This window comes from Montipora foliosa, chromosome 7 (assembly GCF_036669935.1).
Source record: "Montipora foliosa isolate CH-2021 chromosome 7, ASM3666993v2, whole genome shotgun sequence".
Classification (NCBI taxonomy): Eukaryota; Metazoa; Cnidaria; class Anthozoa; order Scleractinia; family Acroporidae; genus Montipora; species Montipora foliosa.
Window position 1 is genome coordinate 15,487,359 of NC_090875.1, and position 26,745 is coordinate 15,514,103.

Consider the following 26,745-nt stretch of genomic DNA (forward strand, 5'->3'; position numbering starts at 1 on the left):
TTTGCCATACAAAGTCTTATAACGCGTTTAAATTCTCAACGGCTGTCTGTAGTGACGCGAGCTTGGGCTGCCTATGGTGGAACAATTACGAATACGATAGCATTGCAATCCTCTCCAAATAAACGACCAAAAGCGTACGGGACTAGTTAAATTGCAAAGGTCAGACTTTTCCCAGCTCTGGTTGGAGCCGACACAAACAGATCTAGGCAAGACAGATATTCTTGAATTATTTTCCTCTGATAGTCGCGTAATTCGGAATACCCGGTGGCCTTAGTAGCATGTTGGAAGTCACGCTTCACTGCGTGTGGAAAACTTTGATTGACAACTCTATCCCCTGCGGTCCACGAGGACTACTCTGATTGGCCTAGCTCAGCGACCCGTTTTTGGGTCGTTAAAATTGGCGCCAATCAAGTATGAAAAGTCCTCCGTTCCGCGCGTATATCTAGACGAAGGCCTTTTTCGAAAGTCTAATCGTCTCAGTGTTGTTTACTTTATAAATTCACTTTATCCTCGTTTTCAAAACGAGTCCTATTGCAAAGACTAACATATTCCAAAATAACTTGGATCGACCCAAAGAACCATTTAGTTCGTCTCACGTGAAGTTCGACGTTTGGCTCGTGCCTAACACGCGATCGAATTAACGTACGTCAAAATAAAAAACTCAACTACCGGCAAAAAAAAATAAAAAGTTACGCAATGAAACTGCACCCTTCTCCTAATATTTCCTTGTAATCTTGAACTATTCGTTTCATTGCGTATATATAGACAACAATATCGTCAACAATTTTATATTCTTGAGCTATATTAATAAATATTAATACTGAGACAGCGTGAGTTTTGAGGTCAAGATAATAATAATATTTCTGTTCTCGCACGCGCCTTTAGAGCGAAACTGGAATGAGCTTAGGCAAGATCTAATTTTAGTTTTGAGTGTAAATATATCGGTGGTCACAAATACTGGTGTGAGTAAATTGTCAAAAAAGAGCGTTTCGAATCAGTTTAGTCATTCTAAATTTCAAGTTTATTTCACGTGTATGGATTAGTTCTACTCTCCGTCTTTTCATCGTCAAAGTGAAATATAGAGATGTGACTATTTGGCATAGCCCCCAAAAAAATGATAAACTAAGATTTTTTATGTTGACAGTTTCGATGACCGTAAGCCATCGAAGTAAGCTTGGGCTGTGTTCAGTGAAATAGAAAACCTTTTATATATAGCCCCATAAATTTGCTTTAAGTTTTGAAAAGGAGCAAAATTTAGCTTCTTTTTGCAAACTGAGTCCAAATGCAATATTTATTGAACTAGTGTTATATCCAAGGGAAATTGACAGATCATTCATACATGAAAAGTGCCACGTCTGGGTAATTCAAAATATGTCTGACTGGCATCTATCTGTTAAATCAATTATCAGGTCAAGTTCAAGATCAGGCAAAGCGAGACTCATTTTTGGGTACGTTAAGGGTTTGAAGCGGGAGGCGCGGTGGGTTTAAACAGGGGTGGGGGAAAGGAGAGGGAGGGAATTTCTCCTATGGGAATGAAAATGAAGGACCAGTGGGACACTCGTCGGATCGCCTAAGGGGGGGGGGGGGGAAGGGGGCTCCAATTTTAAATCAGACCCCAGCCACAACCAGCCCTGGATTTCTAATTTTCAATTTAAAACTTAGATGTTTTGGTGGTACCTACTTAACTAAAAAAATATATATATATATTTCACACCAGTCATAACCATTACTAGTGTTGGTCTATGTAACGGCATTCACAGATCAAGCTATTTTCAGACAAGTTCTTGAATAAGCTTTGGCCATCACGAGACGGTGACCATGCCCAATCCCATGGGTAATAATTTCTCATTTCGCAGAAAAATCAATCTGAAAATAATTAGGTCTGTTAAAACGAAGTTACACTAATACAATGAAATACAATGCTTAGACTGTTGCATATAGGTTTGGGGGAGAGGAGAGGGAGGGGTGTGAAAATTAAGGCCTGGCGGGACACTCGTCAGATCGCCTAAAGGGGAGGGGGGCTCCAAGAATTTTAAAATCAGACCGCAGCCTTCCTCCCCTCCCCCAAAATCAAAACCTCATTTGATAGGTGGGCTAGAAAAAAAGACAAGTTATTTGATCCCTCCAGCTGCGATTACAAAACCAAATTAAGTTGAATGGGTATTTTGACAGTTTCAATTAGTGATGAGCATAACATTGGTTGGCAATTAATCATTTTAAGAAGCAGTCTCCCAGCGTGGTAATTTTGTTTTTCAAGAATGGACATGCATCGCTAAGTTACTGCGGGTAAACAGACTAATTTTACATTTAGGATGTGTTAGATTGGAAAATCTGAATTTAGATCTTAAAATACGGATTTTCAGATTTTCAATCAAACTTTAAAATCTGAAAAAAAAGAATTTCTCTGGGGATCTTTTCGGTTGAAATCCGATCACTGAAATTTATTTTCACAGCATTTAATGCAAAATCCATTTTTGAATTTCGTGTTCGATCAGAAATCAAAGATTTAGATCTAGAGGTTCTTTAACTCCTGATTTCCAAACCAAGAATGGGACACAGTTGTCAGATACGTTATCACATGGTTTTTTAACTATGAAAAAAAAAACTCCAATCACGTATCCTACGGCGTATGAAGCCTGTAGGAACGTTTATCGATGACCTTGGCTCTGTTATTAAATACACGGTAACCTTCAGTGCCTGGACGGACGCACAGCCAATAACTGACTCGCAGCCAACTCCCTGCTGAATTGCAACACCCATAGGAAACGCGAGTATCTCGAGATGCGCAGACTAATAGTAGTAGATTAGACGGAAAGAGGGTTTGTCATTCAAAAGCCTAAGCCCCCGTTATAAAAGGTTAAGGTAAGATGTGATATTTTTTTCTGTTCATGTTAAGATGTAGTTCTTGGAGAATTTTAACAACGGGCAGCTTTTATATTTAATCGAATTTAATTAAGTATGGGATAGAACTTTGCATGATGGACAAGTCGCTTCGTTGGCTTGTTATGTCTAAAGCGTGTTGCGTCGAAGATTCAATGTGCTATTAATCGTGTGCGTATTCATTATCGGTAAACAACAATTAGTAGCTGTAGACTGAGGAAATCGAGAGCCACGAGTTATAGGAAGTCATTTGAAAAATATAAATTCGCGCATTTGTGCCTTCCAACCCGTCAAAGGATAAATGATGAATGCGTGCACTTTCCAGGAAATACAATTGCTTGCAAGTTGACTACCTAGCTATTGTAGCTACAGCTCACTTGAATTTGATAATTTGAGAGAAACTCAGATGAAACGCATTTTGAGATCGATGTTCATTTCGCTTTGTTTATTTAGTTCCGAAGATGACAAAACTAAACCGTGCGTACATAGCGAGCAGTGCTATACAGTTTACTTGCCAGTGTTACGTAACAATTTATTTACGTAGTATATAATATAAACCAAAAGAGATGTTCCTTTCACACTAGAGCGCTTCTTCCCTAAAACACTTCATATATAACATTGGTGACCGAAAACAAAAGAAGAATTTAGGTCATTCAGTTGATGAATTGCATAATGCAATGACTATACATAGTGCATGTTAGGGGTACAGCTATCCAAGCGCTCCTAATTTCGAACTTATGACATTCCCATACTTTATTTCAGATGCTTTACCGCTAGAAAAAATACTCGTCAAAAAAATTCGAAAGATAATGACAATAATCATCTCAATCAAGACTCTTCATCGTATGGCAACACTTGACATTATATCTAGTGGAATAATAGCTAATTAATTAAAACTTTCACTCCTGTCGAGAGGTGTATTTCGTATTCCAAGTCATCAGAAGTCAGTTTTGTAATGGGATTTGGTTCTGTTCAAACGAGTGCAATATTGGTATTTCTAATTTTTGTAATACTCTCTGAAATACCATTTCCAAAATTGCCACACCCCGAACACGACAAAATGTCATCACCAAGTGAAGGTTGTTGCGCTGGAAGTTATATCTTGTCCCATTCCGGACGAATCCAAGAAAATCTTTACTTTTAATGATTCGTCCTCAGCTTGTCAAAGAGAACAGTCAGTGTTTGGTAAAATATTACATTTTATAACGCCCGGTAACTTGTTTACATTTGGTAGATGCACTAACTGAAAGACTTCTGATTATACGTTAAGTAAAGTAAAGTAAAGTAGACCCTATTTAACGTCGATAACTCGTAACAGTAATTTTTAATCACTGACAAACCTGAGGTCGACGTTCACAATTTGCGTATAACATTTTATAGATGGGTCAAAACTATTCCGTCCAAATGTCCTCTTACGGAGACACGTCTCAGCCAAGTAAGCCACGTAACTTGGCTTGATTCCAACAGATGCGGCTTGCTGAACTTACAGATGATTAAATACACCTCTATCCACATAGGTAGCTGGCTCGAAGCCCTTTCAGGCTCGAGGCAACTGTGACCTACATTTTCCATTAGAACGCCACGGACGATGTAGTTTTGTTATGTCAAGACTTGATAAAATTTGAGTAAATGATGATGACAAGAGAGGGGTTTTGCAAAATATAAATACAATCATAGATTATCTCAAGAACAGTAATCCAAGGTTAATCGGACGTTTAGTCTGCGGCACGCGAAGATCTGCAGTAACCCGTCATTCCGTCGTTTTATACAAGTTAATGAAAAATCACGGGAAATGGCCTTTTACAAAACAGAACTCTTAAAATCTTTCGAGGACGCATTCTCCAACTTTCTATTATTATTTTGGGGGATAAGAGGGGGGTGGGGGGATCTGTGTCTGTGCGCAGCGGAAAACGAACTTACGTCAAAGAGGGCGACTATATTTGGGAAGACAAGGCCTGCCTTTATAAGCACATAAGGGAAACTGATTAGGGGCAGAAAGCATGCCTTCGCAAAAATGTTGACACTCCGCGCCAATCGCACATATTGTGATTAAAACTTGCATGGGCATACACATTGAATTTCTATCCTGTCTTCTGAAAAAAAAGACACTGGGAATTTCCAAATTTAAAATTCTGGCGACAACGTGAACATAAAACAATGAATGTGTCATTCTCAGCCTTTATGCGATCAAGTTCATCGCGCTGTTTTCGTCAATCCATTTGCGGGCTATTTCATCAATATTACAATATATGACAGTACCAAAAATTTGAAGCAACCGTGTTTCAAGTGAAATTTTCATCAAACATGCTCCCCATAAAATAATAATAAAATAATAGAGTTGGTTACGTGACAAAAGGCCTGCATAACTGGACAATGCTTGTCACAATCCAATATATTCTATAAAGCTCACAATAATCGGCGTGCTGTTTTTGGTGGTTTCCAATTTCTCAAATCACGAGTTTTACTCGTGAATTCAATAGCGCACGATAAAGTACCAGAATTAGCTTGACAGAAAATGAGGAGTATAAATTTAACTGTTTTTCACCAAATTACATCTAGATAAACATAAATCTGTTAGCAACCTTTGCGTCATTGGAATATTGGAATGGCAGTGTTAAATTTACCGTCTAAGCTGATGATAAATAAGAAATTCTCTTTTTTTAAAACAGAGTAAAATTTGTTTCTGTACTACGTATTAAAATCAGTAGAAAATTGGCAAAGAAGGCTTTTTATGAGTTTTGCTACGTACTGAGGTAACCTTGGCTACAGTTTTGTCCATAAGATTCTGCCAAACCCTTCCTCACGTGTCGGAGGAAACCTCACTTTAAAATTTTACGAAACCCCTTATCCATCGACGCTCTGTATACAGCTATTTTGAGAAAGGTTGTCGGAAAAAGTGCACGCGACAATCCTGAAAGGTATTGTGGTATTTTAAGTGCACTGTTTTTCAAAGAAATTTAAAAGAATCGTACGGGAGGCCACTGATATATGTTTGCGAGTGCTGAGGGAAAGTAACAAAAGTAGGTTCGACAGCCACAGTCGTTAGCAACAGTGTGTTGATCATATTTCATATTACCTTTCGGGATTGTCGCGTGCACTTTATTCTTGACAAACTTTCTCGAAATAGCTGTATATCGGACTCCCTGAAATTCCCAAGCAATAAAACTGCATCGCATTTACTGGGCACACCACGGACAGTAGCTGGGTATAGTATTTAAAGGGTTAAAAATATATCATTTGGGAATGGACGAACAGCGGAACGCGGATGGGAGAGTGTATTTTCCCCCCATGTTGGTGGTTAAGTTACAGGACTTAATTAGGAGGGATAAAGGGGCAGTTAGTCGCAATACTTCCCACTTCCATTTCCTTCACAGATTGCTCGCATACCCGTCACTTCTTGCTCCATAGCAACCAGAAAGACTCTTGGGTGAGGCCGCCTCATGTGACTGAGTGCGTCAAAAACAGCGTTCACGTGGTTTCTATGAAAGGTATTTCTGTCACAATAACGCCCAAAATTAGCGAGGAAAAACAAAGCAATTGTATTCAGAGCGTACACTTGCGATATTCTTTATAAACCAAATAAAAATGTTTAGCTTGTTCATTTCCATCAAAGCTTTCACTGAGTGAACATAAGTCATTTGGCGCAGCGGCATCACCTGTTTTTGACGGTAAGGTGACCAGTGTTCACAAGGTCAAATTTTTCCTAGTTTAGTGATATGATATGCAATTTAAATCTTAGCTCATGCATGAGTTGATTTCCAGGCAAGGCTAGCATTGAAATGGGAACCGGGAGTCAAGTTTATTTTTCCTATCCCCGATTTTTCCGAAGCAGCAATATTTGTAGATGATGATGCTTTCCGAATATGACCGTTTGATCCAGACCTAGAGACAGGCATTCTGCTCCTAATAAATTTAAAACACTGACTGTTTAAGCAATTATAACTTTTCGAAGAGTAGACTGAAGGAAAAAAGTTCTTTGTGTTGCGCGGATTTTTAAGACATGTTTTATACAGAAAGGAAGGATTTACTAGCGGTCCGAGAAAGGATGCTAAATTTGAGGAGTAAAATAGAAGACAGTGATATTTTTCACGTGTGGTCCCTTTTTGGGTCAACTATGCAGGATATGTGGAGAATTAATGGCCATCTGTGTTCATATATTTGTTTTTATACTGTGCAAGGCATCCAAATTGATGACCACCCAAATAGCCGTACATGTTTTGTTAGCCTGGAAATTTCCTCTTGAATGCCAATGTGAAAATGTGGAAGATAGATAACAACCCCGAAATCCAATTCCATGCTTGTGGCGGCGGTTGATACATTATTAATTCAACAAGGAAGCCATGGCCAGTTGCTGCACCTCAATCGGCTGGTATCCCTGTGATTCCAATATAAAACAGGATATGCGGAGTTAGCTGGGTATCATATAACCTGGAATTTATCGAGAGCTCGTGACTTTCATGCAACCTTCTGCGTGACAAGCTCACAGTCATAGACGCAAATAAAGTAGTTGGGCCCCTGGAACTTGGTTACAGTTAATAAACTATGACAAAGGGGTCTTTTGACTCTTGCAGAGGACATTCCACTAAGTCACGACTATTTTCTTCAGTTCGTAGCAGACATTCAGGGACACTCAAGGTCAAAGAGGCGTTAACCCAGAGCGAAAGAACGGTAGGTATTTTCTCACTTTGTTTTTAAAAGCCTTGCCAGACGTTTTTGCAGTATCATGCCCCCTTTGCTCAGATTGCATAACGGCACTTAACTCAATCGATTCTCATTCAATTTAAAACACTTCCTATGGCCAGAATTATTTTCTACTGAGTCCAAATAGAACCAAATCGAATAAAACAACATGGATTTCCATTCAAAATATGTGCCTTGTCAAAACACAAAATGACTAAAGAATTTGTTATTCTACCAATTAGATTTCCTGCGAAATAACTAAGTACGATCGTGTACTACCTATAGGATCCGACTTTGACATCAGCGTTAACATTTTTACGCTGTTATTTTTTCACTAATGCTTTGCCACAAACGAGCTAAAAATAGCTATTATGAACAGTCGAGTGTTACAAGAGTTCTCGACGGTCGCTCTCGATTATGGCTCAGTCGATCGTTTGCCAACGTTACATAATGTAACGTTTGGCTGCCTAATTTACTCATGTTAATTTAATTAAAGACATGTTCCTCAAAGTTTAGAATTATTCTTGGTTCCTCAAAACTGCGAGTAGATGTAAACTCTGACATTTAGTTTGATTTAACCTTCCAAAATCATCGATTTAATTATCAACTTGGTTTTCTCGTAAGAGGATAAAAATTTGATCTTGTCAAGAACTTTTTTCTAAATATTGTACTTCGACATCCATCCTTCTCTCTGTGTGATATTTTACCAAAGTCCACGCTCTACAATACACAAAGTAACTACATGAACTTTCGACTCACTTCAATGAATAAAACGAAGCCAAAGAACCTATAGAACCGACAACAGTAGCATTCGAAGCCACCATTCACAACGATGTTGCAAAGTCGGAGAGGAAATACCCCGTTGATTTCATAATTCAAAACAGTTTCTTCGCTTAATTGTCACTCTTTCGGCTTAGTGGAAAAGAGGTAGGTTTGGCAGCATGTGAACTGAGATCACTCAATCTACTGCTGAGCTCAGCATTTGTCCATTTTTTTATCACAGCTCAGCCCACTCTGCAAAAAGTATTGATTTTTATTCAACGCCTACGGTACTATTCTTTTCATGGTTCGTATTGTACCATTTCTACTTCTGTGCAAGTGAATCACATTTTCCGGTTGCTTCTCAACCTATATACCTCTCGTGGCAAGAAAAGTTCAAATTTCCTGTACATGTGACCTTTATACGTGGAAAGCTTACTTCTGCTGCAATATGGAAAGGTCACAGTATTTTCAGCCACGATAACTTTTTTTCGATTAAGACTAGCGTGTAATGAAAGGATACAATTGTTAAGTCAAGGGAAAAGGACAAAGTAAAAGACGAATAGAGAACAACTGACGTAAATGGACGAATTTTACAGTTTTTAGCAGCATTAGATAACTGGGACGTGACGTTTTTAAGTATTTCTTGAAAATGGGACTGGTCATGTCCAGTGCACGAGGTAATCACTTCATCGAAACGACACATGTATTTTCGCCAGCTTTAGTGTTCACGTAACAAAATACAATTCTCGTTTTGCAAATCTATTAAACCACTTTTAAGATGTTTCGTCTTGGAGATCGAAGTAATTCAAACATAAATCCTATATCCTTTCTACCAGATATTCGGAGGCCTCTTTTCCGTTGTCCAGTCCTATATCTATTTCTTCAGTTAAGTCTCTTGGAATTATGTTACAGCTAGCCTAGATTCATTCATTCAATACATATTTGTTCAGACACATCCATCTTTTCATTCATTCATTTTTCCCTAATATATTTACCTACCTACGGAAGTAATTTACTTAAAATTTAAGTTTAGTACTCCGGCAGGTTTCTCAGCCATTTTAACGTCATCAAAAATATGAATTTTCGCAGATTAACTGCGGTAATAAACATGCATTTTTACAAGGCGTTGAAACTTGAAATGTTTTATGCAGCAACAACACGAAATCTAGTAAACGGATCGAAAAATATAGGAACAATTTTGAGGTTTTGGCAAATCATTGCTTTGATTTAGATTCAGTGTAAAATGAGAGATACGTAGTTAGTAGGAATGGAAACGTTCTTGGAGAAACGTGAAAAACTCTGAATTTTCTAAAAGGGCCAGATGTCATCACGAAACAGGATTTATTGTTAAGAACTTTGTTCGTTTTTTTTCAATCTCCAAGTGAACTAAAATGATATTTAGAATTCAAGTTTTATGATAGCTTCGCGAAACGTCCAGTTTTTCCTAAGTTAAAATGCGTTCTAGCATGCCTTTCACTGACTGCAGTTGTGTTATCTGCCAAGTTAATTGATTGTTTTCGATTGTATGAGCGGACGTTGAAAAAGCGTATGCGCATCACACATACTTTGATTTAATTGACCGTGACCATTTCTTTATGAGTATGCCAATGTACATCATCGTCTGAATTTTAAAGTGCTACTTGGATCAAAAAATAAATTTCCTTTTTTTTCGAAAGGGTGTTTTCTTAACACCTGACTTGCAAAATTTTGAGCTTTGATTTTTATGCAAAGACTGTTTATTTTGAGTGTGGCTTTTGGATTTGACGGTCCGCCATTACTCACGTTCAAAACGGACCGATTGGGCTTCAGAGGGTTGGATTTAGGGAAAGGAAAAGTGGCGTCATTTTACTCACTAGCTTCAAATGCAGCTTATTCCGTGGGTTGCCTGTGGAGCACAGGCACCCCACGGTAGGAGACCGGTCGCGTATCTTTTTCTTCGCAGTCTGATACAATCTCAATCTCGTACCCAGAGTCCTCGGGCTTTTTAGCCAGGGGGGGAGCGCCCGGAGAGACTCTAGGATAATCGACTCCATTTTCCCAGAAAACGTGGGTTCCGGGTCTTATTACGTGTGCTTGAGTTTAACCGGAAACAGAAAAGAGAAAACCGTAGACATGTACAGTAGAAATGGCGGATTCAAAGTGTTCGAGAAACAAGAATTTTAGCCTTACACACAAAGAAACTGGAGAAATGATCATTGGCTTGCTGTAAGAGCAAGTGAACATGAAACCTCTGACGCTTTCGGTAAGTGTATTTTTAGTGTTTCAGCGTACATTCCATCGTTCAGAATGCCATCGTGCAAGCAACACGATTGACAATTTTTTTGTGGAAACGACACAAATGTCCTCTTCTACTACAATTTGATGTTTCCGTAATTCTGAATGGCTTCGACAACACCTTATTCCACGGATTTCTCCTCAAAGAGACTGATGTAATGTTTTCCCACGGTACTTTTGCAACAGCAACAGTAATCACTTTTTAGCAGCGTGGGAAAATTCCCGTGCGGTATAAGACATAATTCAAACCTCGTCGTTTTATTATTTTTGTGATTTATATATTTCTGAGGTAGAAAAAATCAAACAGCACTGAAACTAGTTTTAGGTTTTGAATCTTCCTCCAAATTCTGGGGCTTCCGAATTACTTACTGACTTCCTGTCGGACTGCCATTGTTACGCAAGCGGCCAATCAAAAGTATAGTTCAAGTCGATTATCCCAGAGTCTCTCCGGGCGCTCACCCGCTGGCCAAAAGGCCCGAGGACTCTGGGTACGAGATTGAGTCTGATATGGCAATTAGCCACGTGCTTGTGCTTCTCGCTGAAGTTAAGCCCTGTTGGCTGAGGTTTGTTGCTTGGATGGGTGACTACACATAAGATCCCGTGTTATTGACTTTTTGTTCTTGTTCCTGTATAACTGCCAAACACGAGCTGAAAGGCCGAAACTCTCGTGCTGAATATTAATTCAGTCGCGTACACACGCATTGCATTCTCAAACTAGTGAGTCTTTGACGTCATGAATATGTTCTCCTTGATCCAGCTCTCTCAGTCAAGACTTTAAAATCAGTAAGTAATGACGGACATATTAATAGGAAAATTCCAGTTAAAATCATGAACAGATTTCTTCTTGAAATCAAGGCTTAAAACTTGAGGCACTTAGTGTTAAGTTAACAAAGTTTAAATTTATAACCCGTCATTGCGCAGTCACCAGTTTAATTGGAGACGAGTTAGAATGTGGGGGAAAACACCGAGTAATCAATTTACTGTGTATGTGTTCAGTTAAATATTATGTTACCTTTATTCCTCTAACGTAAGAATATATGAAAGAGAAAATATTTGGACAATTTAAGCAATAGCCCTTTTCACGGTTAGTTTTTCTCATTTGCATTTCAATGTAATCTAACGAGGGTGCGAGGCAATTTCGGGTAAAAACTACAAAATAGCCCGAAATTGCCTCATATACATGCAAGATTACATTGTAATGCAAATGAGAAAAACTAACCGTGAAAAGGGCTATTTTTTCTCCTAGAAACCTGAACAGTACAATTGACCGAGTCGGAAAATACCATAATACTTTTTGTTTGTCCTCCCAAATTTTGCACAAGCATTGTTTCCAAAACGAAAACAATGCTTATTCAAAATTTGGGTGGACAAGCAAAGAGTATCATGGTATTTTCCGCTTCGGGCGATTCAGGCGTCTTCAACGGGATTCGAACCCATGACCTATGCGATGCTGTTGCAACGCTCTACCATCTACCATGTTGCGTTCATGTGTTCCAGTGACTCGATGAAAGAAATGTCTATATATTTTGAAGTGCGCGCTGTGAACGATAGAATTTATCGAATCGAAGAAAGTTTTGTCCTCAAAGAGTCACATTAGCTTTTTTTTTTCTTCGAACTGGTTAATTACTCGGATCCTTATTTTAAGGAAAACATTGAGAAGGAAACTGGAAAAGAAGGAAATCGTTAAGTGGACATTGTAATTTGGTTCCATTTTGCATCGATGCAGAGCAAGCCAGAGAAGTCGCATGAACACTGGTGCATTTCGTGACTTATGGTCACTCGTGATGTTTTGAAAGTTCTCAAAATTGCACGAGCCGTTCGTAGGTGAGTGCAATTTGAGAACTTTCAAAATATCACGAGTGACCATGAACCACGACTAAATGCTCAAATAACACCGTTTTTTGTTATTATTACATGCTCAACAAAATAACTCCATCGCTGTGTTTCCTCAGCAACTTCCACACTGCACTCTATAACCTATTTATGCATTCTTCTGCTGGGTTTATGTAGGTTACAAACAACCAAGGTCTCTCCCTCAATTGAAGGATTATTCTTAATTGTCAATGTCTTCCAAGTGAAGTATTGTCGTTCATTTTGGACACTGAAAAGCTTGATAGGGATCATGGGAAATGAACATATTTCTTTTAAAAGCTAAACCCCAATATCTGGAGTCGCAGGACTCGAACCTGGGAACGTGTGATTAATAACCCCTTCACGTAATCACTAGACTACCACATCACTAGCTGCGAGGTTATCATTTTTTATTAATGTCAATAATTTTTTCTTCCAAAAGTGCCGCTGTAAACGTGTATTAACACCCGCTAAGAAGCAACCTTACACAGTGAAAAATGTCGGATACGAAACTTCAAGACAAAGCTAACCATTTTTAAATCAAGCTTTAGACTTAACCATCATTCAGCAATGATTTTATATAGAGACTAATTAGTTTAGGTAAATAATCGGCACATTTTTTTAGTCAGTTGATCTTTAGTGGTTAAGTGGATAAACAGGTCCTTCAAAGTGGTTGCTCCGGGTTCAAATCCTGTCCAGGGGCTGCATTTACTTTTTTCTTTTTATTTGCTACCACAAGTCCTGGGACAGAGTAATCTAAATGGAAGATTATACTTCGTTTGGAGCAACTTGACAATGAAGGATAACTCTTCATTTGAGGAAGAGATCGTGTTGGTTTTTGCTCAAGGGGGCCTGGAAACCGCTACAACTCAAACAGAAAACAGTTTGAAAGTAGACCTTTTATTGCTTCGGCCACTACTGTCATGGTCATTGATGTGTTAGTTAGATTATGTATACCACTAGAGTTGTCGTGCACGGCCGCCTTGCTAATTTAACCTTTCTTACGGCAAAGTCAGTTGCTAATTATTTGGATATTTCATAGTTCTGTGTGAATATAGGAATTTTTGACAAGTAAACTGCAGGGTATCGGACATGGTTATCGTTATTTTCCGTTGTAAGGCCGATTGCAAGGAGCGAACCTTCAAGGAGACCTTGGCCCCCTATAAATTTTTATAAATGAAACTCTCAGAAATGCTCTTTGCATCATTTCGGTCTGGAGAAGAAAAAGAAAATTAAACTTTTCGCGTGAATGAAATGATAACACTGAGATCGATTATTCCATCATTAGTAAGCAAAAAAGACGATGTGACTCCTTGTTAGTTTGTAGGATTTATTGCGCGTGATAATCTTGTGTTTCTCAGTCAGTTCAGGTCTTCCTTAGATACCCAAATTAAAAAAGAAAAACAAAGGGGGAAAGGAAAAAGCGAAGCCAAAAAAAATTTTATAGCATGAAAGTACCGGACATGAAATGATAAACAACCGGAAGCGGAAACATCCAGCCTCCGGTCTCAAACGAAGACCCTGGACAGTAACAAACCACCTTAGCACTAAAAGGATTTAGGTGAATCCCCGCTCCTCTTTGTATTGATCCTGTGCATCGGTGCTCAATCCTAAGTGCAAATCACTCATATTCTTGTCCAGAGAGCAGAATGCATCCGAGGCATTGATTACCTCCTGGGTAATCCTTACGTTTAAGGGACGCTCTGACGAAAGGCTAACGATCGAAACGTTAATTAGCTCGCTAGTCTTTCTTACGGCAATGAATTTACCTTTATCAGTCAACTCTAACCTTAACCAACTTTCCGTAATATTAACGGTCTTCATTTTTCACGTCTTCATCATCGCCACTGCTAAATCAACAGATCCCTCAAATTTATTCTATTCTTCATTCAATACACTAAATCCTTACCTGCTGTCTCCAGGGAAAGCTAGGGACGTCATGACAATCTCTACTCTTCTTTTCCAAAGCGATAAGATCTGCGCTTGTCAGGGCAATCTACTATTGGTCTGAATGGAAAATTCCCTTTCCCTTCTCGATTATTCTTTTTGGAAAGTGTACGTCCATATTGCTTTCAGGGGTCTCAATAGATCACAATCACGGCACACCACCCTCTTCGGCTTTCGTTCATCTCGTGTTTGGGCTACTTTAGACCATTTACTTAACAAATACTGAACTTCACAGAGAGCGCTATCTTAGGTTTTGTCAGCCTCTTTCTTTAAAGGCATCGATTCTTTTAAGTTGTTCCTTTTCCAGCCATCAGCCATTGCTCATCAGTTCAGCCTCTTTTACTAACTAGCCACACCCTCAATCACAAAGACAATTCACCCATATTACATGCATGCGCCTTTTCTGCTCGCACCCCCAATATCCTCTCCAGAGGCTCACCCTTCCTTTCTTAAACTCCTGAGTATATTATACATCAATTCCTGCACCTCACATCTTGCTGCTGATCAAATCGTCGCCTACTTGGAGTGTTTTTCTAGTCATTTTGGAGTATTTTCTTGTCATTCTATCAGAGACACTCAATTGTTCTCTGGTCAATTCAATAAATCAAGGCGGTATTTCAACAGAGTTTTGAAGCAGGCAACCGTGGGCAATCTTCCTGTCGGTGTACGTTGGATCAGTGGTTTGATCTGATCGGCATTATTTCAAGTTGGGAAACTAAATATTTTAAGTAAGAGCCGATACAACGTAGATTTGATTTTAGTGGTGTACACCACTAAAATCAAATCTACGTTGTATCGGCTCTTGCTTAAAATATTTAGTTTCAACAGTGCTACGGTCCAGACAGTGATATGCATTGCCGTCATTTAACTTTGACTATAATGGTTTGCTAACTCTTCGAAAGTCCTCCTTAGTCAAGTTCTTCTTTACCTTAGGGCACTGCGTCTCATCAGCTTGAAGAGGCGAATGATCTGGGATCATTCTAGACTTCTGTTACTTTCATTCTTTGTCACGCAATGGCCGTTTCCCACAATTGCGTGACAAAACACGAAAAGCGTGCGGTTCGCCTGACATGGAGGGGAACATTATTACGCTAGCTCTAGGCTCATCTCATCTCCTTAACAACAATCCCAAGTTAATACATATTTCACTTCATGTGTCCCTTGGTGCAGCTGCAACTCACTTTGTTTGCTGATGAAGAAAAACGCGGGCTCATATTCCCCTAATTTTTCTTTCGATTTTCCCGTTCCGCCGTTATATTACTTTCTTAGCATTTCGAAATTGTATCCAAAAATATCACACATGCAAATAGCAGGCTATATATATCAACATTGTATTGCGTCTTGCTTTGTCAAATTTGGTAAACAACTTGTGGCACGCGTTTATTTCAATTGCGGCAGTAAAATCACGCGCCCGGCGCGAGAATAGGGCGTTCATCACAAATTCACATTGAAAAACATAATCATTGCAAGCCGGAAAGAACATCTCCTGTTTTTCTTTCGTTTTTGAACTTTGTGGAACTTTTCACGAGGAAATTGTTTATTACGTAACATACTGAAACAAAAACCATTGGCAAGTTGACGTCGCTCCGGCGATCACAAATTTAACACGAGACAAACGACAAATTAACGATTAAAGAAGCGCAAAATAATAGGGACATGAGTTGGTGTCTAGGGCGAAAACAACCCGTTTAAGGCATAGTCGTTATCGTTCACCGGGAAAAACATTTCCCACTGACTTATTTTATGCTTGGCCAATATTTTAGAGGACAAGACCGGACTTGTTCTTCGAAATGCGAGATAACTAAACACATCCAACAACAATGAATGGCTTGTTTACTGAGGAACTCTAACTTCTATAATTATTCGATTTGTCACAGTGAGTTTATAAGACTAATGCGAAAAAGCAACTGGTTAGCACACCGGCCTAAATCGTATTAGGGGTGGTTCTTGGGAGTGTTCAATTTGCTACTCGGAAGCGAAAATAAAGGTAGCGCTGTGGTTTTTCCCTATTTAACACAAATCCCGTGATTTGTGCGTACATCGAAGTTAACAACACAAACAAAGGAGTCATTCTTTTTCCTCCGGGGACAACGCCTCATTGTCCTGTACTTCAATGTTGTTGTAGCCTTTGTGTAAAGTTCCTTCACAAAAAAAAAAAAAGACAATACGCTGCCATGGTTACCAAGTACCAAAATATTGCTGTACATCAGCTGATTTCATTTGTTTTCACGCTTCTGTTGTCAAAGATTATTTACACTGTCTCTGAGCTTTGGATTTTCACTGGGTAAAACAATGCGCTATCCAAAGCGATCTGTTTGTCTTGTTAACGGGCTCGCCGCAAAAATATACAGGCCAGCAGTGAGCAGTGATAAGCTTTCAGTTCTTCAAGAAATCTACATGTAAGCGCTGTTTCTGCATTTACAAGATGGATTCCTCCAAAGGAGAAATGTATCTTCTTCCTACGATGTTTACGGAAGTTTATTAAGACCGGAACGTGGCCTCGTGTAAGCGGCATCTCGAAGTCCTCCACCTTGTGGACAAATTTGGCAAACATTATGTCCATTTCTTGTTGAATACATGACATTCAACATATCTCCAAATCTGGCTAATAATCTTCCAACTTGCTTGCAAGATTCTTTAGTTTCTTGGCTTAATTCATTTGATTCGTAAGGTTGTTCCCTTGATGTCCGATCGCCGGTTGTGTTTATCCCGTTGCAGTCCATTCGGACCGCGTAGAGTAATGACTGTAATCAGGAAAAAGAAAACACAGCTTTTGAAAAAATTAAAAACCTCATCATTGAGAACACCCTTAAATTTTATAAATTCGAGTTTTATTGCTAGTCTATTTCTTTAAAAAAATGGCAAAAGCCGTGACCCTTATTGTCAAGTTCAGAGAATGAATCCACGAAAGCGATCTATATTTCTCGTCACCCCCAAGACTTGACTTATACCCTGTTGATATTTCTTTCGGACAAAGGGAAAAGCCGCCGATCTTATTTCCGATTTGAGCAGCTATCAAAATAAAAAATAAACGCTGAAAACATATACATATGGGGGTAGTTCGGTGAAATTGAAACTTAAGGTTCGTTTTGTTTAGCTTTGGCGTACAGCTTACCGGTATGGTATGTGGCAAGCGATTCCCACTTACAGTTCCCTCTCTATACTTTCGTCAACAACTTGTTGCTGAAGCTTCGAAGCTTGCCGCAGAAAGAGAACGGTCGAAATAGCTGTAAATCCTCGTTGATTACTTAAAATTTTGGCCGATCTTTGCTAAGGCCGGGTAAAAATCAGGGCATCGCCGCAAATTCAGCAAACACAGTTTCGTAGTTTCACTTCTTCGCCTCTCGACGCCTCGAAGGCAAAAAAAGTTCCCGCGAAAAAATATTAAACTGCGTATATAAATTCACCATTTGGTGTCATGCCAAAATGAAAGTCGACCTGTAGACGTTTGCAATATTTTTTCCTATTTTTGTGATTTTTCATTGGCTAAACAACGAATTTGACATTTTGACCATTGTCTTAAAAACAATACCTCGCGCGTGTCATATTGCTATTGTTTCTAAACCAATAAAAAAATCCTTCGTAAGGACATTGATACCTCTATGGACAATCTTTGAACCTTCTGTTTCAAAACAAGTTACCACGCCGTTTCCACGCTGATTTGCTTTGCCATCTATTAATTATTCATATTTTTTTGTCTGACCATTTATAGAGATTTGCATAACTTCTCGTCAGCATGTTTAAGTTTGACAGCTCGACAGACAGAATATTCATACTGCAAGCACTTTTCTTTGCCACAAATTTATTTCTTTGATCGGAATGGCAACCAAAAGGCCTTTTTCGTACACGATACTTGAAAAGAGAGACGAATTTATATAGAAGAGCAATACAAATTTTCTCTTTTGAAAACGAAAAAAAAAATTCATCACGATATTTGAGTAACTTTCGAAAGCTCTTTAGGATTGATAGTAGATAACTGCATCACTGTCTTAAACGTTCACTGTTTTGCTTTCGAGTTGCGTGGTTTTTAGAATGGATGACTAAGCAAATAATTTTCGCTTTGAATATTATTCTTCTGGTAATATTTGTAGTGACCTCATCCATGGATAGAATGAATGCATAGTAAAATTGACTAGCACAGTGTTTGACAGGTCATCAATCTCGACCAATCAGACATAGGAAGCGTGGGATTGTCGACCAATCACAATTGAGCGGCGTCCTCAAGGGATTCCTCTCTGGCTACTTTTCCTTCGCCACCGCGGGGCTCGTTGAACGGTGATAGTTTCTTTAGTGCCTTTGCGCCAAAGCTTGCTTCTTCTTTCTATCTTTCCTCCGCTTTTTGCTTTCCAAACTGCAGTTTTCATGTACAACACAAATTTCTCCGTTCATTGGGTAACTTCTGTGAGTATGGCTATCATTTTCTTTCAACGCGAGCACTGAGTCGTCTCGCACTTCTTGTTGGTCGGAAGTTCAAGATTATTTGCGTCAGCGCGTAAAAATACGCGACTGCTAACGATATTTTCTTTTCTAATGCTTTCCTTTCCTTCAGGGTAATTCATTTTCACCTTTGACAGATTGATCCGTCCTCGCAAGCCTGAGAAAGGAAGGTGCTATACACAGAATTTGGGCTGAAGATTACTTTCACTTCTGAATCAACAACACAATTGACCAAATATGGCCGGAGCAACAGCTGCGCTGAACATCGAAGAAATCTCTCCAACATCTGAAATGTCGAGATACGACAGAGATATCATGAAAGAAGCTTGTTCACTCACTCTGGACTATATATCCTACCGGCTAAGGAGCAAATTCGAACAGAACAAACTCAGTGGATTACCGAGAGACTTTCTTATTCCCCAGTCACCGATAAACGCTTCAAGTACTCTACGGAAACTGGCAACTCATATGGAGGCTGAACACCCCGACTTGTTCGAATCGTTGTGCACAACGCTAGGAATTACACCAGCTACAGCTCGTCCTACATTTGTCGGTGTGGCACAAGAGATATTCCAAGCCGGAACGAACTGGGGCAGGATTGTCGCTTTGTTCACGTTCGGAGGTGTAGTGGCTCATCACTTCGTAAAAACACAGCGACCAGAAATGGTGCCGTGCGTCGGGGAATGGATTGTTTCCTTTATTGAGCACAACTTGCTAACGTGGATTAGAGAAAATGGTGGCTGGGTGAGTTTTTGTTTTACATTTAAAGTCGCTTGGTAAAATCTGCTTGCGTTTGTTTTTCTCCGTATATTATTTTAGAGTATTTTTTACTATTTTTCTCTTTTCCTTCCGATCAAACCAGCTGTTCAATAGGCGTTATAGTAAATTGTTGAATGCAAATTCGGGTCTCTATTTACATTGATCATGAGTCGGACTTTTCTCGTTGAATTTGCGTTTTTTTCCTGTCCCCGACATCTGTCATTTTGATTCAAAATTCAAAGTAAGGTTTTTGCTATCGAGACAAAAGGTTTATGGCACCAGTGACAAATGTAAACATACGAAATGAAAATTTTTTTGATCAGCAGGGTTCTCTCTTTATTCCAATGTTGTTTATGCGAGCTTGCGTCAATGTCGTGATCACCCACTCTTGGACATAGTGAATTGCTTTATTTCAAAGCATTTCTTTGGCCAAAAATCATTTAATAATTTCGAAACATCACGAAAATGCATTTCCGGCGGTGATGTTGCTTTTTCAAGGTATGCATGTATTGCCTTAGGGATTAATTTCAATTCATGCATATTTTACGACCATCTTGTGTCCAAGTGTGCTCGAAAGTAGAGAGTCAAAAGAATACCTTACCAACACTATCGTCATTTTGCTTTTTTAAGTCTGAAATATTGAGGATATGAAATTCTTTCATCTTGGCTGGCTGCATCATATTTCAATCAGTGTGATTTTTATACTGATAATAAATGAACTGGAATTAGTATGATGTTTACAAGTGGGCCGTGTTCATAATGGGTGGAAAACCACTAATGAATCCAATGTAATTACGTAGTAAATTAATTCTTTGAATTTTGAAGACTAATTCCTCCTCAGTTATGTGTACTATTAAAGGAATAGATTTAGTTTTTAATAGTAATATTTTTTCTCTGTCATTGCTTCAATTAAAAAGGCGTTAAATTTTCTTACAGACTTAACTGATTAGAGTGTAATGTGAAGTCTGTTCAGATATAAGTGCTAAATGTACACAGCCAACATTTGAAAAAACTTATTCCTCCCTTTAAATTTTCTTATACTAGTTGCATGGTGCATTTAATCACCTTTATGCAAAATATGCTTAAGTTACGTAACTATTAAGTTACGTAACTATATTGTCTGCATGCTGGCACTTGTTATTCTTTAAAAGGGTCTCTAAATAAATTATGTTCAGAAAGAAATTGTCTTTCAAGGACATCACCCACTTTAAGCACTGTTATAATTTGCTCTATGTAACCAGATTTTTGGACATGAGCTGTTTTTTACTCAAGAAGTAAGATTGTTAGACTGTGATAATCATTAGGTTAAAAGATTGTTCTTCATTTGTTTTGTTCTACATTGTGAAAGAGGTGATCACCAGGAAGTGCTTTTTTATTGAGTCATAGAGTGACATGCAGTACTCATGTATTTATCACAAGGCAGGTCTTGATGTCATGTTAGTATAGTATGATGTACATTGGTCAGTAACCACTGATACATCCTTGGGTGTGTTTAATTTGCATGAAAGTTCCAGAATGTAGTTTCACAATTCAAAAATTTTAGGACTCTTTTTGTATTACTCTTTTGTTCCTTCTTATGAGGTTTTGTGGTGAAATTACAAATGATTCTTTTTTTATCTTCAACAAGAGAGATTTGCATCATAAGTAGTAAGGCAGGTTAATCTAACCCTGTTAAGTCTAGTGGAAAATTATAAACACCCCTAAAACTTTTCCATTATTGTTTACATATTTACATTTTGGCGTTTGACATTAGGGGAACACAATTTCTAATCTTGGGTATCCTGTGCAATGGGTGAGCTTAAGGTCTTGGCAAAGGTAAATTTAGGCGTCCCACTCAAATTTCTTGTTTTTGCAAATATTGAATGTTTGGGCTGTGAAGTATATTTTCCCATAAATTCTGAAAAATTAATTTTAAAAATCGCTAAAATTACTTTTCTTTGTTTCCTGCCATACTCTGCGTGTGAAAAATGGTTTTTGTATGGTGTCAATTGACAGCTTAGCACATGCCTGAACGCTGATTGGCTCAGCGTAATTGGCTTTCAAGTAGGGGGCGGAGTTATTCAGCAGACCGTGAACTGCATGCAAAATCTTCAAGCTCAATTTGCTAGGGCTTCATTTTGACGCCAAAATTGCAACTTCTCCTGATGGGTGTTAAGATATCGCTTTCAAATCAAGTTGTAATAGATGATTGTACTATCCCACATGTCATTTGAGGAATTTTTCTTTTGTCTTCAGAGACTGAGTTTATGGCACTTTTTTTGCCGAATTTACATTTAAGTATGAGATGAGAGTTTAACTTCGGTGCGTGATATTCCCTTCAATTCTTGTCATATCAAAAATTCTTTACACAGTTTTGGAGTGCATTCATCTGTGACTAAGATGCAATAAAGTAAGGTTGTTTTCACAAGGTGAAGGGTAGGAGCTTCAGCAGCAGACTCGGTCATTCTGAGTTTGAGGTCTCGAAACTAAAATGCAACATTAACCCATTGACCCCTGGAGGTTCCCCATTGAAGAGTAAAATACTAAGTATAGCTGGTATGGGTATCAAAGGGTTAAATGTCAAAAAAATAAAACTCTATTCAAATAATTCAATCTGTTAGCTTGAATGTGATATATAGTTTGACCCTATACAAAAATTTTTTTTTTTTCCGCAGATGCGTCATTTTCCTTTTCGGAAATCTTAAGTAGATTTTCATTTTTTTGTTTGTCTGCTTTTCAGCTCCACCTTAAATTGCGTTGTATATGCATTGATACTTCATACATTACATATGCTCAAACGCCAACCGAGATTACTACCAGTAAATAGGTTAATATAATCATTTGATATTTTTAATACAGGCAAACATTAATATGCACAATTGCTGACCAAAGAACTACATGAAAACTACAAGAAACCAAAGTTATTGTTACATTGCAACTATACATACAGTTCAGTTTCTTTCTTAAGCAGTAAGGCAATATCCAGTTTTGGCCAAATGAGAGCTTTCAATTACAGCAGTTTGTTTGTGTTTAAAGGAATTGCTAAGGTGTGTGTTACTTTGTCACAAAGTTATCAGACGCAGAATTCAGAATTAAGGTTTTTTTTAAAAATTTATTTTTCTTATTGATTGCTTAGTAATTTTTGGAATGGCCAGTTCTTGTAAAAAGGTTTTTAAGAGCAAAAAGTTCCAGATGGGAGTTGACCCTTTGATTTTCTTACTTAGTTATTATGAAATACATGTACTTTGTCCTTAAAACAGGGAGGGCAAATAATAAGAAGAGGGAAAGAGAAAAAGTCAGTACTGTAAATGGCCATTTTAGGAATTTTCAGATTTTCCTTTAAATTTCCACAGATGTTTTGGAAATGAAAACAAAGCCCTGTTTTTTTTTCTGTTTTGGCCCTTTCGCAGTTGATATTAACTTTTAAAAATTATCAAAATTGACTTTTGCTAGGAGCCTCTTGTTCAATGCAGTTTAATTAAATGTATGTAGTTTCAACTGGAAATAGTTCATGCTGTTGTTCATTTCGTGTTTTGAGGTTAAAATTTGTCTCTTTTTTATTTTCGTTTAATTTTCTTCTTACAGGATGGCTTTGTTGCTCACTTTTCGGAATCCTCACAATCGCAAACCATGTGGAAGAGCCTATTCACAGTGGGAAGCATTTGTGCAGCTGGTCTTACTCTTTTAGCATTAAACAAGTGAAATTCATCAGCTCTTTTTCCTTACTTTATTGTATCTGCATTGGGACCATTGGTAGCCCTGATTCGAGTACTTAGTTTCCTTATATTTAATTAATTTTCCATGAAAGTGACAATCTTCTCTTTACTGAATTATCTTATTCAAACAAATTCTAGTTAGTGCCACTCCTATTAGCACTTGAATTACCTTAGCCCTTGTAATTCAACTTCAATTTCCTCAAATATTGACTATATTACTGTTTAAAAAATCTGTGGATAATTTTCTAGTGTATCCAAAAGCTTTTTTCTACGTTTACGGTAGTAAACGCTATGTTACAGTAGTGTTCCTATTAGACTTCAACCATAGAAAGGTCAACATTTGACTCAAGAAAATGAAGGAATGAACTTCGAAATAAGCAATTCTCTAAAGTTATCTGGAATGCTGAATTACTCTTAAATGCAAGGGTAATTTCATTAATGGTGGTCACAGTGTAGATACAAGGGATGCATGTATCAGTCTTGTTAAGATGTTTGTTACTCTCTCTAAACTTCATTGAAGCGTAAAAGAACCAATGACAAGGACGGCAAGTGTTCAATTAATTGCTGTTCAGTAATTGCTGTCCAGCTTTGTTTTGTCAAGGAGTCAGCAAATAGCTGTGTACTTACTTCGAACATTGGAGTACAATTTCATGTTGAAAACCCTGTTTGCAATATTTGCATCAAACTTGAAAACCTTGTCCCCATTCTTTGCCATCATGCATGTCACAGTAGCCTTCTCTGACAGAAAGTATGAGGAGAGCACGTCCAGCATGCAAATTAATATTGCATCAGTGTGCAGACAATCAATATGGCCTTGCTCCTTTTATCCTGCTTCTGCAACTACCTATTGCCACTTTTCCTTGCGACATGGACTTGCGAGCACTTGGTTTGTGAACAGGATGTCTTGGTGTGAAAGTGTGGATTATCATTTCGTGTGTGAAGACCAGATGTTGCGTGAAAATCGAGGTTTTTTTTTGTACATAATCTCGGATGTGAACAATGTACGTGTTTTGAACAAGTGGGAGATACAAGTCTCGTGGCTCATTAATCAAATGTGTTCAATGTCATCTTCAACTGCTGCTAATGTTGTCCAGGGACATTTCTCACACCTATAAACAATGGCAGTTGAGATGCTGCCGGAGTGGTGTTTTGCTGTAACATGTCATAAGCAGCTTACTTCTGCAAAGGGATATTCGTTGGGTTAAATTTCTTGGTCAACTATGTGTAGTTTCCAGTCGTGTTTCAGTGCTATTGTAGAAGGAATGTATACAGAATGCCTTGTTCTGATGGATATAATCTTCCTTCAATGTCGGCAAAAAATGACTTGCAAGACATCGGGACATGTCTGATGTCTTGCATTTGAGGTACGCTGCGTGCTGTACATTTGATGTTATTGTGCGGGCTACTCCTTGAGAGAGTGGTTGAAGTTTTCTCCCTGATTTTTCCTAATACCATAGTGAAGTGCACAAAGTTTTACAATGTGATCATTTACTGTAAGGTTTATGTTTGAGAAGAGGGATAGGTGTTTGAGTTTTTCAAGTAATAGGTGCCATATAAGTTATTTTGTTGGGTTAATTAGAAGGTTTTCGTGGGGGTATTGATCGTTTTTGAAGCAAAGGTTTAGGTTTCTGTCTCGCTCTGTTTAGTTGGTGTGTGAGTGCAATTTTCATATAATTTTAAGGACGGTGCCTCGGGTTTACTATCAGTGATGCTTACTAATTCAGGGATATTTTTGCGCAGTTTAAAACTATCCGGAGAAAGTAGATCTTAGGCCCGTTTCAAACGTCGCATTTCACATGTGCCGAATCTAATGCAAATGAGGCAAGCAGTAGATTTCTTTCATTTGCATTAGATTCGGCACGTGTGAAATGCGACACAGTCCTTAGTAAGTACTCTTGGTATTCTAAAAGAAATAAAAAATGCTTGGTTACCCCCAGTTTTCTTTTTGGATTTCAATAACACTTGTTAAGATATACATTTACTGCTTAATCATAAACCAGGTCAAAAATACCTTTGAATTAGTGTAGGCCCCGTCCTTAATGGTCCTGTTTCACATTGCTACGGGTGGGTGTTTAACCAGCCTGTAACAGCATGACGTGTGCATCTCCACTTTTTGGGTCAGTAGGTGAAACTTGCTAAAATCTCCAAAGTGTCATACAATAGTAGCTTCAAGCGTTAGTTTTTTGAGTTGAACCCTCTTTGTATACTATATCTAAATACTGGTGAAGATTTCAGGCTTGTTCACATTGAGGTTTAATTGGAGAGCGCAAGGGCAATGAGATAGCCCCTCGTTACGAAACGTGAACCTCCCAATGGAGTCAGCCCAGTCTGAGGATTTATTTTTGAATGACCATTTTTAGAGCTCTGGTTTACTTCTGTGTGCACAAGCCCAAAATCTGATAGTGTTGTGAACACCAACAGATAAGCAGTTAGGTCTTGTTTGCCTGGTAAAATTGCCTTGGCTCATCTCGTTTGGATTCCACATTTTGACGAGAAAGCCTTCAAGCTATTCTTATCAAGGAGTGCCCCTTTTCCACTAATGTGTACCTATTGCATCGCTGCATTCTATCTAAACTCTTTGACGTCCACTCCTCCTCTGCATGCTAGGACATGGTGTGGACTTTGATCAAATTGTAGCAAGGTAACTTGAGACTGGTCGTAAACAAAGAAATGGCCTGCATAGAAAGAAAATAATAAAATGTGTTAGCACCATGTTTTGTTCGATTACTTTGTTCTTGCTTCGCTAACACTCGGCAAAATGGCTGTTTTTGCTTACGTGGCTTCCTACACCTTTTAAGTCTTTTGAGGTATCGTGCACTGCCAAGCCGGCCACTGGAGAATTCAGGCCCCTGGAACTCCTTGCCCCGCTCTTTTTAAATAGTGAGTACGACAAGCTTACGACAGGCCTGCAACACGACTTGCGATGGTCGCAGTGTTTTAAAACATGTTCTAAGATGCTTTTTTTTTTTTTTTTGACGTACACCCGGCGTACACGACTCTCGTGGGCCTGTCGTAAGCTGGCCGTGTATAGCGATAGTTATTGTTTACAAACATTGACGCCATATTTCTTTTGGTGTTCAAATTTTCCAACCACGGAGCAAAATAAGTCATTGTTTCAACAGCCAATTAGGTTTTGGTTTGCATGTTAATAATTATGGTGACGTCACGAGAAAAATCGTATTTGGCCATTTTGATATTTATACACCTTTTACCGAAATGGCCGCCGTTTAAAGATTATTTTGTTTTTATTCAAATTGGCCCTTGATGCCTCGTTCTTACGCTTCAAATTGCCTTGAACGAGGCATCAAGGTCAAATTTGAATAAAAACAAAAGAATATCCAAATGGAAGCCATTTTGGAAAAAGAGTGCATATTCAGCTTTTTCCTCTAAATCTCTCTAGCTGAATTTTAATGTATCGAAAAAGGCAGGTAGGCCTATAGCACACGGCGGCCATGTTGTG

General features: G+C 38.5%; 1 protein-coding gene and 1 long non-coding RNA gene across 6 annotated transcripts; one reads left to right on the forward strand and one right to left on the reverse strand.

Moving 5' to 3' along the window:
• The first annotated feature begins 2,757 nt into the window (after positions 1–2,757).
• LOC138010809 (apoptosis regulator R1-like) lies at positions 2,758–25,997 on the forward strand. 5 transcript variants are annotated; one of them, XM_068857796.1, is made up of 6 exons: positions 2,758–2,862; positions 6,255–6,368; positions 6,494–6,548; positions 7,487–7,548; positions 18,944–19,575; positions 23,155–25,997. In XM_068857796.1, exons 5-6 carry the CDS (start codon positions 19,069–19,071, stop codon positions 23,269–23,271), a joined length of 624 nt encoding a protein of 207 aa, XP_068713897.1. In that variant the 5' UTR covers positions 2,758–2,862; positions 6,255–6,368; positions 6,494–6,548; positions 7,487–7,548; positions 18,944–19,068; the 3' UTR covers positions 23,272–25,997. The 5 variants fall into 5 exon arrangements, with proteins under 5 accessions (XP_068713897.1, XP_068713896.1, XP_068713895.1 ...); XM_068857795.1 differs by lacking the exon at positions 6,494–6,548; XM_068857794.1 differs by lacking the exons at positions 2,758–2,862; positions 6,255–6,368; positions 6,494–6,548 and having other exon boundaries at positions 7,392–7,548.
• On the reverse strand, positions 16,211–18,452 carry LOC138010810 (uncharacterized). The gene is made up of 2 exons (XR_011124562.1): positions 17,510–18,452; positions 16,211–17,138 (listed from the first exon to the last, which is right to left on the reverse strand). It is a non-coding gene; the product is annotated as an uncharacterized lncRNA (long non-coding RNA).
• Positions 25,998–26,745: the final 748 nt, after the last annotated feature.